The sequence below is a fragment of the Phascolarctos cinereus genome, unplaced genomic scaffold (genome assembly GCF_003287225.1).
Source record: "Phascolarctos cinereus isolate Bilbo 61053 unplaced genomic scaffold, phaCin_HiC Scaffold_726;HRSCAF=1367, whole genome shotgun sequence".
Classification (NCBI taxonomy): domain Eukaryota; kingdom Metazoa; phylum Chordata; class Mammalia; order Diprotodontia; family Phascolarctidae; genus Phascolarctos; species Phascolarctos cinereus.
In genome coordinates, this window is record NW_027556098.1 from 444,003 (window position 1) to 458,124 (window position 14,122).

The 14,122-nt window shown below is 38.5% G+C and overlaps 1 protein-coding gene across 4 annotated transcripts in view; it reads left to right on the forward strand.

Annotated features, from left to right (window-relative positions):
* The window catches only part of PHKA2 (phosphorylase kinase regulatory subunit alpha 2), a 106,274-nt gene that overhangs the window by 49,502 nt on the left and 42,650 nt on the right, over positions 1 to 14,122 (forward strand). For all 4 annotated transcript variants that reach the window (XM_021007453.2, XM_021007454.2, XM_021007451.2 and 1 more), the window contains exons 11-13: positions 1,934 to 2,029; positions 4,686 to 4,793; positions 11,964 to 12,042. In XM_021007453.2, coding sequence (XP_020863112.1) covers positions 1,934 to 2,029; positions 4,686 to 4,793; positions 11,964 to 12,042 — 283 coding nt within the window. The remainder of the gene's footprint in view (positions 1 to 1,933; positions 2,030 to 4,685; positions 4,794 to 11,963; positions 12,043 to 14,122) is intronic.

A 14,122-nucleotide genomic window follows, 5' to 3' on the forward strand; every position in this document is an offset into this window, starting at 1 on the left:
CATGTCTGCCAATGATACATTAGTATGCCTGATACTCTGTGTATTTCTAATCAGGTCATAAATCATAAAACATACAATACCCTTCCTTCCTCCCCATCCCAGTAGTGCAATAGATCAAGTTGCCAGGACCTTTCCACAAGTGACCCTTTGATAATTAGAAATTTTTAAACAAATAATATCTTGCCTGTTCCCACCTCACCCCCAGATGGAACAATGAAATGAAGTGCTTGGCTGACAGACAAAACTGGCCTCTCCACAGAAGGAATTTTGTTTGAGTAACCATGTGGTTCCTTTAAAAAAAATTTTTCTACCTCTTTTGTTTAAGTTTTTCAGCTTCTAACTCTTATTTTCCTTTGTAATGACTGCCATGTTTTTGTTTTTGTTTTTTATCTCCTTTCAGTATGTTAAATATTATTCCTTGGAAATTACTTTAGCTGGGTGACATGATGCTAATTTTTTTTCATATCAGATCAATAAATATATTTTTGAACACCTGCTTTTTTCAAGGTATATAGTAATGCCTAGTAGATACCATTAAGAAGAGAATTATAAGAGATTATTCTTGTCCTAAAAGAACTTAAAATCAAGTTGGGGAGAAAAAATAGCCATGTGAGACATTAAATAGCAATACAAGATTTAAATAATGGCTCAAGACAACCTTGCAATGTCTTACACATTATTTATTATAAAAAGAATTGATCGTGATATCCCTGATTAGCTTGATGAACTTGAAGTACTTGAGACTTTGTCTTAGTCAGAAAAAATATTTCCAAAGGAGAGAGTGGGGCTTGCCTTACTGAGAGAACCTCGTGATAAGTTTTCAGAGACTGAGAGTTTGCTCAGCAAGCAAGGACATGTCTGCTTCTGCATTGTGCTTTTGCAGGAACTGTTATTTGACCAACTGCTGCTATCTCTTGGACTAGGAACCCTGGTTCTAGAGGCAGAGAACTTAGGTTCAGATCCTGTTTCCAATACTACTTATGTGACCCTAGTCAAGTGATCTAACCTACCTGAAACTAAGTTTCTAATCTTAAAATTAGAGGTGTACTCAATGGCACTCTGCTCTCCTATCTCTAGATTTATGATCCTGTGTGTTCAAGCTACAGGCAGGTGATTCCTCCAGCTAGAACCTGTGCTCTGTTGTCCTCACTAAAAACATCTGTGGTCTGGGTTCTCTCAAGGCACAAATGGGCATGCCCATACTCTCCATGAGATAGCACTTTCCTTACCCCAAAGGCTCACATCATATAAACCAACCACATTGCTCAGGCACCCCTCCAAACATAACTTCCCTTAAACCCCTACTGGCATTCAGACAAGGGAACTAGGTTAGTCAGGTCAGTTTCCCAGAATTCTGTGATTTCTGTAATTGGATATGAGCTGCTCTTCTTGCCCAAGTGGAGGATCATCAATCCCTTCTCCAACACTGTGACCTTATATACCTAATACTTTCCCAACCTCCGACTCTTACATCGTTTGAGATGAGAACATTGGTGTCGAGTTCTTGGTCATGTATTTTTAAAACTTATTGTTAGGTCTAATAATAATAAGAGCTGACAATATTTTATAAATTCATTTACATGCCTTCTTCCTTGATGTTCACAGCAACCCAAACAAAGTATTGTTATCCACATTTTATAGATAAGGAAATTCAAGCATAGAGATGTTAATTGACTTGCCTACACTCGTATGATTTGTAAGTAAGAAAGTTAGGGTTATAATCCAGAGTGTCTGACTCCAAATCCAGGACTTTTTGTCTCCCTGTTCCCCTTTCCCCCATTAAGCTATTTTGATAAATTGATAGTATGCAATTCATGTGATGGTGACTATATTGCATTACATTTAAATTTTAAAAGCACAAATATGAGTGATAATGTTTTGGGGTTTTTGTTTTTTTTTTTCATTTCTGTATGGGAATGGCGTCAACTTTTAGGTCCAAGAGTACCGAGAGGCCTTGGAGGGAATATTAATTAGAGGCAAGAATGGAATACATCTAATGCCAGAACTATATGCCATTCCTCCTGGCAAGGTACAGTTGATCTTGGCGAATCTGGGGTTTTCTTGTCATCTCTCTGATATTTGTCAATTGTTGAAGCATCTATTTGTAATTTCTTTCCTCCTTTCTTGACTTAAGGCATCCTTTTCTCTCAGAGGAAATTATTTCCAAGACCTTTTGATAGCTCCACCAGATGATTAAGATATCTATAGCTTTTGCTCAGGAGGACAGTGACCTTGGGTAGGGTTGTCATAGCATGTTTGATGTTTGCCACAATACTTTCTTGAAAAAATCAGATATGTTCAGGTTAAAGTGGGAGAACCTTCAATACTCACCTAAATTTTACTGCTGCTTTTTAGTAGCTTTCACCAAAAATATCACAGTATGTTTGTCTAACATTTTAAAAGATATTCATGGAAAATTATTCTTAACCTCCCTAAATATGTCTATGACTTCCTTAGGGCTTTTCTTTGACCTTAACATTTTCTCTAAGCTATTTTTGAAATTTGAATTTAAATGATCAATTAGAAGGCACTCTTTGGGTGAGAGTAAATTATCCAATTCCAAGAACATTCCTTAAAAAAATTTTGCTTTCTCCAGTGTCCCAGATTTTGATGTGACTAATATACAAAATTGATGGTGGGGGAGAAGAGTGAATAGAATGCATAAGATGAGGGGAAAGTAATTTGTAATTTTTTAAATATATGTAAAATATCTTAAATAATTTTCCCACAAAAGTATGATAAGTCAATATTTCTGTTGGCAGAAATGTATGATGTCAACCATATAAATAAAAAGGTGAAAAAGAAGTGTTTTATCTGTAAAACTGAAGCATTTCAGAAGCTATGAACAACCTGAGAGGCCAATTTGGGTTTTAAGCTAGGAATAGGAAGATAGAGACTAAATCTGTGATTTCATTGGCATAAGGAATTCCTAGCTATGGAAACTCCCTCTCAGTCCAGATTAGTGCCTTCTCTGCAACTTATATATAACAAATTTGATTATTCTGTAGATCAGATTGTGTCCCCATGTAATCATAAATATAGAATTTTATTAGTCACTGCTGATGTTTTTATGGCCACAGAATCACAAAATTTGAGAGTTGGAAGACATATCAATGGCTGTGCATGAAAGGAATCCTTACTGTAACATACCTGACAAGTGGTTTACCAGACATTGCTTAAAGATCTCCCAGGAGGGCGTAAGGTGCTATAGGAAAGGCAGACATAAGAATTGTCAGAGGACTCAAAGGATGTAGCATGCCATTAACAGAAAAAGGAAAGTAGAAAGGAGGTAAGGGTGGAACTGGTTTACTATCAGTGTACTGGAAGCTCAGAATTAGTCTGCAGCACTCTTTGGCAGCCAAAAAGGGTGATACTACTCTTAGTTTCCCTTGAGAGAGAGGAATTGCATCTGGAACACAGGAGATGGTAGTTATTCTCAATTCACTACCAATCAAACCAGATTATTGTTTTCAATTATGTGTGCCATGTTTAAGGAATGGTAGTAATAAACTGATGAACAACCAGGATGGTGAGGGGTTAGAAGACCATGCCAAATACCAGTTGAAGATACTAGAAATATTTAACTTGGAGAAGAGAAGATTTGCAGGTGCAGAGGGGGGCATATTATAGCCATCTCTAAGCATTGGAAGGGCCAGCATATGGGAGAGGATTTAGACCCCCTCATGCTTTGCTTCAGAAGGAAGAAAAGTAAGCGATGGGTGGAAGTTGTAGAAAGGTAGATTTTGGCCCTGTCAGTAAAGTTTCCATTTGTTATGTGTGATGAAGGTTATCAAAAAGTGAATGGGTTGTCTGGGGCAGCAGTGTGTCTCTGTGTCACTGGAAGGCTTCAAACTAAGACCTAGAGCCCCCTGTTTGAATATGTCAAAGAAGAGATTCCTGTTTTGGTACCAGTTAGGCCTCTGAGGTGCTTTCTAATTCTGAAAGCAGTGATTGGATAGATAATTTTTCCCTTTGTTTTTCCAAATTACAGTAGTTTTCTCTTAGTAAATACCACCACCTTGTGGTTATTTGATCAAATATAGTCTTGTTTTGAAAGTGGATATTTTGGAATGCAGTTTTGGGTAATGTGACTACTGGCAATGTCATAGGCTTACCATGCTTAACCTACAGAGTTTAGATTTGAGGATCCCGGTTTAATCCCTGATAAATCCAAATCTGTGTTATGATGAGCTATTCTAAAACAACGTATTACTGTATAGTACTAAGAAGTCATATGGCAGGTCCTTGACTGTTGAATTGAGGACCATTATGTGGCATAAAGAACATTTGATTTAGAATCATTATACCTGAGCTCTGTAAAATGAGGGAGTTGAATTATATAATCTCTGAGATACATTATGACTGACAGATAAGAGACACAATCAAAGAGCAGAGGCCAGGATTCCTATTCTTTATCTTTCCATTTATGCATATGTGTGCATACAGGCATGTACTACCCATGTGAAAGAGAATCATTAAAACATAGGAGTTTTTAGACATGATCTGATTCACCTCCTTTGTGAGGCCAAGTGAGATTAAGCGATATGTTCAAGAGCATGTAGCTAGTCAGTGGCAGAGTCAGGAATAGCAGCACCCAAGTTATCTTCTTCCTAGGGCCAGGCTATACTTGTTTGTTTTAAGTTAGATTGACCCACTTTATGACTTCCGTGAATTTATTTCTCCAGGTAGATGAAGAATACAAGAATCCTCACACTGTAGATAGAGTTCCACTTGGGAAAATACCTCATTTGTGGGGCCAGTCTTTGTATATCCTCAGTTCCCTGTTGGCAGAGGTAAGAGTTTTATGTTTTAACAAACTAGAATGTAACTCCTTTTGAGGTTTAGTAAGCTTACAAAACAGAGACAACCCTTTTTCTAGTTTCCTAGGAGGCAAAACCAGTTATTTTACTCTGTTTATGTCTTTAGAAATCTGTTGGTTTTTGTTACATTTAGCCGAAAGCTTAGAGAAATGAGGTTGAGGCAAATAAATGATTGGCTCTCCAGTACACTTTGCCATTCAAGACCTGAATCGCTCCTACTTCAGCAGTCAGTCTCTTCTGCTTGTCTTTTGATCTCTTTGTTGCACAGACAAGCAGGTACTAACGTGATCTGGATTTTTTAATATATGTTTGTTCACCTCCCAACTCACCTCTTCCGTGTGAGAACCTCTCCGTGGTTTCCCTGATCACTGACATTGGACTTGCCTGAGCCAAGATGTAATAAGATTGTCTTATTCTAGCTGCTGGCCAAACTACAAGCCTCAGAGGCAGCTTGAAGAGCTGTGGCAACAGTGTCGGGCCTGGCAATGTTGGAAGCTGAGGAAGACCGTATGATCAGCCCCAGATGTCACCTGGAGTCCCTGGGCAGAGGCCCTACCGAGTCATCTCTGACACAAAGTCCAATGACTCTTATTTGCAGTAGAGTAATATTCACCAAATTGTCAAAAATGGGATAAATACAGAATGCCTGGCTGTGAAAGTAGCTTAACAGAATGTACAGAATGTGCACAGCCTGCATTCATGCTCGGTTATGCTGTTTGGGTTTTCCAGTGCCTCTGCATTTTTTTTTTCCGGAAGTTGATGAATCTGCTACTTCAGGGTCTGCTGGACCAGGGGCTGGTGTTTTCTCTCAATAACATCCCCATTAGCAATGAGCTAATACATGCTGCAGTAGGGGATGCTAGTCTTTATGAAAGACCAATGACAGTTCTGTGGCCTCATGGGATGCTACTGTCACTTCCTTTCTGGGTTCTCTGTACTAATAGTACAACTCACTTCTCTCTCTCTCTCTCGCTCTCTCTCTCTCTCTCTCTCTCTCTCTCTCTTTTCTCTCTCTCTCGCTCTCTCTCTGTCTTTTGTGAGGCAATTAAGGTTAAGTGACTTGTCCAGAGTCACACAGCTACTAGTGATTGTTATGTGTCTGAGGCCAGATTTGAACCCAGGTCCTCCTGACTCCAGTGGATACACTGCACCACCTAGCTGCCCCTTCACTTACCTCTTGAAGTACCCCCCAGGCTTTTCAGTAGACACCAGAGGTGACAGGTACATTTGATGACTCACAGAACTAGTTTATCTTCATTTCTGTGTGTCTCAACCTGCAGGAAGACTTCTACTTCCAATATCACCGTAAGGGCCACTATTTTACAGACTATACCACCTTCTTCCAAGCTCTTGCCCTGTATGTAATTCTCCCACAAGTTGATGGATGTAGAAAAGGACTAGATACTCTGAGAGAAGAAGTAATCCATAGCCAAAACTCCATTTGAATCATAGAAGCAGTAGGGATACCTCATCATTGTCCACATTGACCATAAAAATCTAGAATGTCTTCATTTTTCCCAGTGGCTCAATCGGTGCCTCATATGCTAGGTAATATTTTTAATTGGTTTCACCTTATTTATTGCCTACATTCCTGACTATTGAAATTTGTGGGCAAATGTACTATCATAACATACTAGGTAGTTAGGTGGTACGTTGGAGAGAGAGTTAAATTTGGAGTCAGAATGACCCAAATTCAAATCTTGCCCTCAGACACTTTCTGTATTTGTGATCCTGGGCAAGTAACAACTTTGCCTCAGCCTGAGTTTCCTCATCTGTAAAATAGAGATAATAATAGTCCTTACTTGATAGCATTGTTATAAAGCTGGATTTGCTAACTTTAATGTACTGAAGAAGTTCTAGCTGCTATTATTATAAAAACCAACATTTGAGTATCCAGAGACTCATTCATCCTGCCAAACATTTCAGTGAGTCAAACAATGAGCATTTGTTAAGCCCCTCCTATGTCTAGGGCAATGTGCTTGGCATAGGGAGACAAAGACAACTAATGAAACAATCCTACAATTCTACATTCTAAAAGAAGAGACAAGTGCATGTGCATGTATATAAAGAGAATAAATACAGATAATACAAAAAAGGAGGACTTAGAAGTTAAAGGAAGATGAGGAAAAGCTTCATGTAGAAGGTGGTGTTTGAGCTGCACCTCAGGGGAAGATGGGAAATCCATGAGATAGAGAAGACATTCCAGGCATGGGAAATGACCACTGTAAAGGCACAGAGATGGGAAATGGAGGGTCATGTGGATACGTAAGGGGTAGTGTGAAGTATGTCCAGTGGCATGAGAAGAATAGGTTGGGGCCAGTTTGTAAAGGGTTTTAAAAACTAATAGAGGAATTTGTATTTTATCCTAGGGGCATCTCAGGCAATAAGGATTCAATAGAGTTTGTTGAGTAGGAAAGCAACATGGCCAGATCAGGGCTGAAAGAAAATGACTTTGGCATCAGTATGCCAGATGGATTTGGGAAGGAAGAGACTTAAGGTGGCAATAACAATAATCTAGGTAAGAGGCCTGATTAGTTCAGGTGGTGACTGAGTAATGTGGTCAAAGGAGAGAGGTGTTATGGAGGTATAAGTAGCAAGATTTGGCAACTGATTGGATATGTGAGATGAGAGAGAATGAGGAGTGAAGTATGACTGAGAGATTAAAAGAATGGTAGTGCCAATAACAGAAATAGAAGAAAGATAATGAATTCTGTTTTGGACCTGTTGAGTTTGAGATGTCTCTGGGACATCCAGTTCAAAATCTTCAATAGATACTTGGTGATGTGGGATGAAATCTCAGGAGAAACTGAGTTAGTCGTCTATATAAAGATGTTAATTCAATCCATTAGAATTCATAAGCTCACAAAGAGAAAGTATAGAGAGAAGAGGAGGCCAAAGTGTGACCTTGAGCAAGTCTCCTAACCTTTTTGTGCCTCAGTCTCCTCATCTGTAAAATGAGGAGGTTGAACTCAGTACCCTCTGAGTTTTTCATCTATACATTTTATGATCTGTGATGTTATAAAAACCAAGAGAGGAGAGAGTAAATCCAGGTGAAGAGTATGGTCAACAGTGTCAAATGCAGAGATAGTTTAAGAAGAATGAGGACTGAGAAAAGATCATCATAAATTAAGACATCATTGGTAACTTTGGAGAAAGCGATTTCAATTGAGTAATGATGTCAGAAGCCAGTTTAAAAAGAACTGAGTGAGTGAGAGAGCAGATGAATTGGAGGCAACGAGTATAGATAGTTTTTTTTTCTATTATCTTGAGAAAGGGAGAGATATTAGATGATAACTTGAGGGAGTAGTAGGGTCTGGTTAAGACTTTAAGGAGGTAGATACTTAGATATGTTTGTATTGAAGGCAACAGAGAAGGAACCAGCAGGTGGATAGTGGTTGGAAATTAAAAAGAGAGAAGTGATAACTGAGATTGCAGTCTACTGGAGAAAACTAGAAGGTATGTTGTAGAACGGGTGACCTTGGCAAGGAGAAAAGCCACTTTGTTGTCAAAGATGAGGGGAAGGAGAGAATGGGAATGATATCAAGAGGTTTTTGTGATTAAGAGAAGGGGAGAAGAGGGAGTTTATGGCAAATGACTTCAGTTTTCTCAGTAAAGCGAGAGTCAAGGTCTTCCACTAGGAAAGATTGGAATGATTTGGGTGACTCGCAAAGAGAAAATTTTGTCAGAAAGCTTTTGGGAAGAAAAAGATAGAGAATCAATTAGGGGAAATAAAGGACTGCTTTGTTGCAATGAGGGCCCATTTGAAGTTGGATAACATGAATTTATAATGTAATCAGCATGGCTGTGTGATTTCTTCCAGCCTCGTTCAGCAGCATGTACATAGGAGCAGAGAGGTAGGTGGTAGAAAGTATTATGGAACTAAGATTTGGCCAAGAATGGATTCCATAGCCAAAAAAAAAGGCTGAAAGATTTGAGAGTAAAGGACTATAGAGTTAAGTTGACTAATTGTAGGATTGAGATTTGAAAGGGAGGAAAGTGAAGTCAGAGATGAATTAATACCCTTAGATTGTACTGAAGGGTAGAGGGATTGTGAGTAACAGTGAAGGTGAAGAAAAGTTTAAGAGGGATGAGGCATAGAGAGAGTTGGAATGATAGCAAGTTATTATCAAATAGTTGAATGTCAGAGTTTTTGATAAAGGAAATAGAACTCTTGTGGATAATGTAAGATTAAGTGTATGACTGAATTCGTCTCTGTAGCTGAAGTTGTGAAGAAGTTTAAGGTGACTTCAGAATTGGTAGGTTAGACTAAGCTTTACAGTCAGTAAACAAACCTTAGTCAGTTACCGGGCTAGTCTGCCAGCAGCAGGGAGAGGACAACTATATTCAGGCTCAGTATACAAGCTGGGTGCCAATTGCTGTTATTGCAAGGAGCAAATGCTCCTTGACCATAAGACATCAGATCTGGCTGTCCCCTTTAAACATCTGAATCAGCAAACTTTCCTGGAATCTGACATAAAGGATGGTAGGCCTCTCCCCCATCATATTAGCCCACCCTAATTCATATTAACCCCATATTCCATGTTTTTTCTTACATAGGACTCCCCTCGACCCTCAACTCTGTATTTTTAGTCTGCCACTGTTTCTTGTTTGTGGATAGGAGGAAGAATACATTGTTCAAGATATCTATGACTCATTGAGGTGATAAGTATTTGTTGGATTGGCATCATAATGGAACTCAGAGGAGGCCATGGGAGCCAGTGTACAGTGTACATATGCTAGAATTCAGAAGAGGCCTACCAGCAAAGCAACGGCAGTAACCCATAATCTGAAGGTCGGGGAGAAGCCTGGAGAGGTGGTGCGCGACTCAGTCTAGAGGACAGGCTGAGTCAGGAGGCTTAGCAGATTGTGCTGGCAAGGGAGTGTCAGGCAAAGGGGCTGACAGTACAGCCAGCCACACTAAAAAAGACCAGTGCTTTAGAGAATCACGGTGAACCAGACAAAAAAAGTAACTCCTTGGTACTCCCTGCATTTTGCCTTCCTGACAGTTTTTTAAGAAAGAAATTCAAGGAAGCAGCTAGGTGGTGCAGTGGATAGAGCTCCGACCTTAGAGTCAGGAAGACCTGAGTTCAAATCCAGCCTCAGATACTTGACACTTACTAGCTGTGTGACCCAGGGCAAGTCACTTAACCCCATTGCCCCACCCCACCCCCCAAAAAAAGGCAAAGAAAGAAATTCAAGTTTTGAAAAAATCACTAATAATTAGAGAAATGCATATTAAAGCAACTTTGAAGTTTCTTCTCAAACCCACCGAATTGGCACAATTATTTAAAAAAAAATAGGAAAATGAAAGTGTTGGAGGGTCTGTGAGAAACAGGCTCATTAATGCATTGTTGGTGGAGCTGTGAATTGGTCCAGGCATTCTGGAAAGCAATTTGAATCTGTGCTCAAAAAAATCACTTTGTGTATACCCGGTGATTCAACAATAACATTACTAGACCCATATCCCAAAGACATCAAAGAAAAGAGAAAAGGACATAGGTTAAAAAAAAAATTAATAGCAGGTCTTTTTGTAGTGGCAAAGAACTGGAAAGTAAACCTGTGCCCATCAGTTGGGGAATGGCCAAACATATAATGGTATATGAATATAATGGATTACAATTGTGTTGTAAGAAATTATGACTGGCATAATTTTAGAGAAACCTGGGAAGACTTGTATGAATTGATGTAGAGTGAAGTGAGCAGAACCAAGAGAACAATTCATATAAAAACAACAATATAAAGAGAAAACAACTTTGAAAGACTTAAGGCCCCTAATCAGTACAGTGACTTGCTGTGACCAATCAGAGGATTGGTGATGAAAGGCTGCCCACCTCCTGACAGAGGCCATAGATTCAGAATGCAGAATGAGGCATGTGTTTTTGAACATGGCCAGTTTAGGAATTTGTTTGCTTGATCCTGCTTATTTGTTACAAGAGCTGTGTTGTTTTAAAATCACAGGGGGAGGTGGGGTAGCATTTTGATTTCCTGATCTAGTGTGGACTTCTTGACAGTGAATACTTGCTCCTGTACCTTGCCTTCCCATGCCTCTTTCAGTCCCTTGGATTTTAATGTTCCATAGATACTCAGATACAAATAGTAACACACAGTTGATCTTTTGACTCAGCGCAGCTCTCCAAAACTTCACTCTTAGCTTAGCAGTTTGTTTAATTACTGTCAAGTCATCTCTGCCTCAGGAGAATATAATTTTAATTTGTTGATATCTTTTTGGCTCTTGATTCTGTCATTCAACATGTTAGTTATCCTTCCTAACTTTTGTGTTGTCTGTAAATTTGGTATGCAGACCATCTGTGTTTTTATCAAAGGAATTGACAAAAGTATGGATTAGAACAGAGCCTAACATAGATATATGGAGTATTCCGCTTGTGGATAAAATTGTTAGTATCTCAAACAAACCAGAATGAAACCCCCAAAACCGTAAACCAAATCCTGTACCAAAAATTTCAGAACCAATGGGGATTTATTGAGTTCATTAGCAAGGGAGACTCACTCTCCAAGGGAACAAAAGGAGAAAACTTATATAGGTTTCAATTTAGGCAGGAGGTGGATTGGGTATGAGGTACCTTAGTGTTGGATACGGCTGTTGTTGGGGGCCTGTTGCTGTTGTTCAGTTGTATCTGACTCTTCATGACCCAGTTTGGTTGGCAAAGATATGGTTTGCCATTTCCTTCTCCAGCTCATATTACAGATGAGGAACTGAGGCAAATGGGGTTAAGTGTGGATCACACAGTGCTTTCATTCTTTGGAGGAAATAATGTACGTGTTTAAGTAGGTACAGAGTAAAACAAGGTAATGTAGGGACAGGGCTGTGAAAAAGAAACCCTGGCTGGTGAAGAAATCAGACAGGGCTCATGTGGGAAGGAGTTTTGGTCTGAGTTTTGAAGGAGGCCAGGGATTCTAAGGAGTCCAAATGGACTCCTTGATTCCTAATGACTTATATTTCTGTAGTGGATTGTTACAATGGAAGAAGTACTCTTAAATATGCCATACTAAAAAAAAATGCCATATTTTGAGAATACAAACATTTTTATTTCTAAACCTGAGGTTTGGGATGAGGTTTTGGTTAGACACTGTGTTTATGGTAATAATAAAAAGATTAACCATATTTTTCATCTCTTCTATTAGGGATTCCTAGCCACTGGGGAAATTGATCCCTTAAATAGAAGATTTTCAACAGCAGTCAAACCTGATGTTGTAGTACAAGGTTTGTAGTTGTAGTGTATATTCATATTTAACGTTTAATAACCCGTTACTTTAATTTCTGTTTCTTTGCTTCTCACTTAATGAAGTAGTATATATACTTTGGTACACATTAGTAACACCTATTTGATGCCATAATTAGCGTCTTCCAAAAGCAAAAAAAAATTTGTAGCAAATAATATATTTAAATACTCTAATGAATCTGTGATTTCATTGATGTGGATATTCCTTAAAACTCCTCAGATTATAATTCATCCCTTCCTGCCTGCCCATTTTCTATGATTTTTGTTCATGACCTCCCTAATAATAAAGTTTCATTAAATCAGTTATTTTCTTATATCTAAATCATTACTATAGCCTTATAAGATTTATCCTCAGTAGCATAATGTTTGGTGCACACATGACCTAATGAATACAATTTCTTGTAGCAGTTAACCATTAAAAAATACAAAATAGTTGTAGTGAGAAATCAGAATAAAATTGATTTTTTTATCTATTACATTTATCTACATTTCCAGTCTAAACTATGAGGAACCCACATCTCTGTCTGCCTGCTGGATATTTTCACCTGAGTATTTTACCAGCAACTCATAGACCTGTCTAAAACAGACTTTTCATCTTGCCCCCCAAACCAGCTCTATCATCATTCTGTTACTCATCTCCTTTTGAATCTTCCAAACCACCGTTGTCTCTTTTCTCCACATCTAACCCAATACCAGGTTTACTAATTCTACTTTCATTTTTCTTTCTATCCACAATGTTACTACCACTTTAGTTCAAGCTTCTTGTCTTACCTGAACTGTGGCAATAGACTTTGAATTGGTTTCCTGCACCTTATCTCTTCTGTTGCTCTAACATCCATACACACAACCTGTGGATTAATCTTCTTAAAGCACAGCTCTGTTCACATTACTCCCTAGCTTAACAACCATCAGATGGCTCCTCCTTTCCCTGTAGGCTAAAGTACAAATTTAATCCTAGCATTCAAACCTTTCACAAATAGTCCCCTACCTGTCTTTTCAGCCTACTCTCTCTCTTTTAAGATTTTATTTTATTTTTTCCAATTACATGTAAAAACAATTTTTTATGTTTTTTTTTAAATTTTGAGTTCCAAATACTCAAAACATTTCCATATTAGTCATGTTGTAAAAGAAAACACAGACAAAAAAACCCATGAAAAGTAAAGTTTAAAAATATATATACACTTTCATTTGCATTCAGACTCCTATCAGTTTTTTCTCTGGAGATGGATACGATTTGTCTTCATAAGTCCTTTGGAATTGTCTTAGATCATTGTATTGCTGAGAATAGCTAAGTCATTCACAGTTGATCATCATATAGCATTGTTGTTACTGTGTACAATATTCTCCTGGTTCTGCTCACTTCACTTTGCATCAATTCACCTAAGTCTTCCCAGGCATTTCTGAAACCATCCTGCTTATTCCATCACAGTCATATACATCAGTTTGTTCAGTCATTCCCCAGTTTGATGGGCATCCCCTAAATTTCCAATCTTTTTTTTTTCTTAGGCATTTGGCGTTCGGTGACTTGCCTAAGGAGGGTCACACAGCTAGAAAGTGTCAAGTGTTTGGTCTGAGGCCAGATTTGAACTCTGGTCCTCCTGACTTCAGGGCTGGTGCTCTATCCACTGAGCCACCCAGCTGCCCCTAATTTCCAATCTTTTGTCACCACAAAAAGAGCTACTATAAATATTTTTGTACATACAGGTCCTTTAAAAAAAATCTCTTTGGGATACAGACCTAGTAGTGATAATGGTATTTTTGGGTCAAACAATGTACACAGTTTTATAGCCCTTTGGGCTATATAGTTCCAAATTTCTCTCCAGAATGGATGGAACAGTTCACAACTCCACCGACAGTGCATTAGTGTCTCAGTTTTCCTATGTGCCCTCTAACATTTGTCTTTTTCCTTTTCTGTCACATTAGCCAGTCTGATAGGTATGAGGTGATACTCCATGGTTGTGTATGCATTTCTCTAATCAGTAGCAATTTAGAGCGTTTTTTCACATGACTAGAAATAGCTTTGATTTCTTCTTCTGAAAACTGCCTGTTCATATCTTTTGA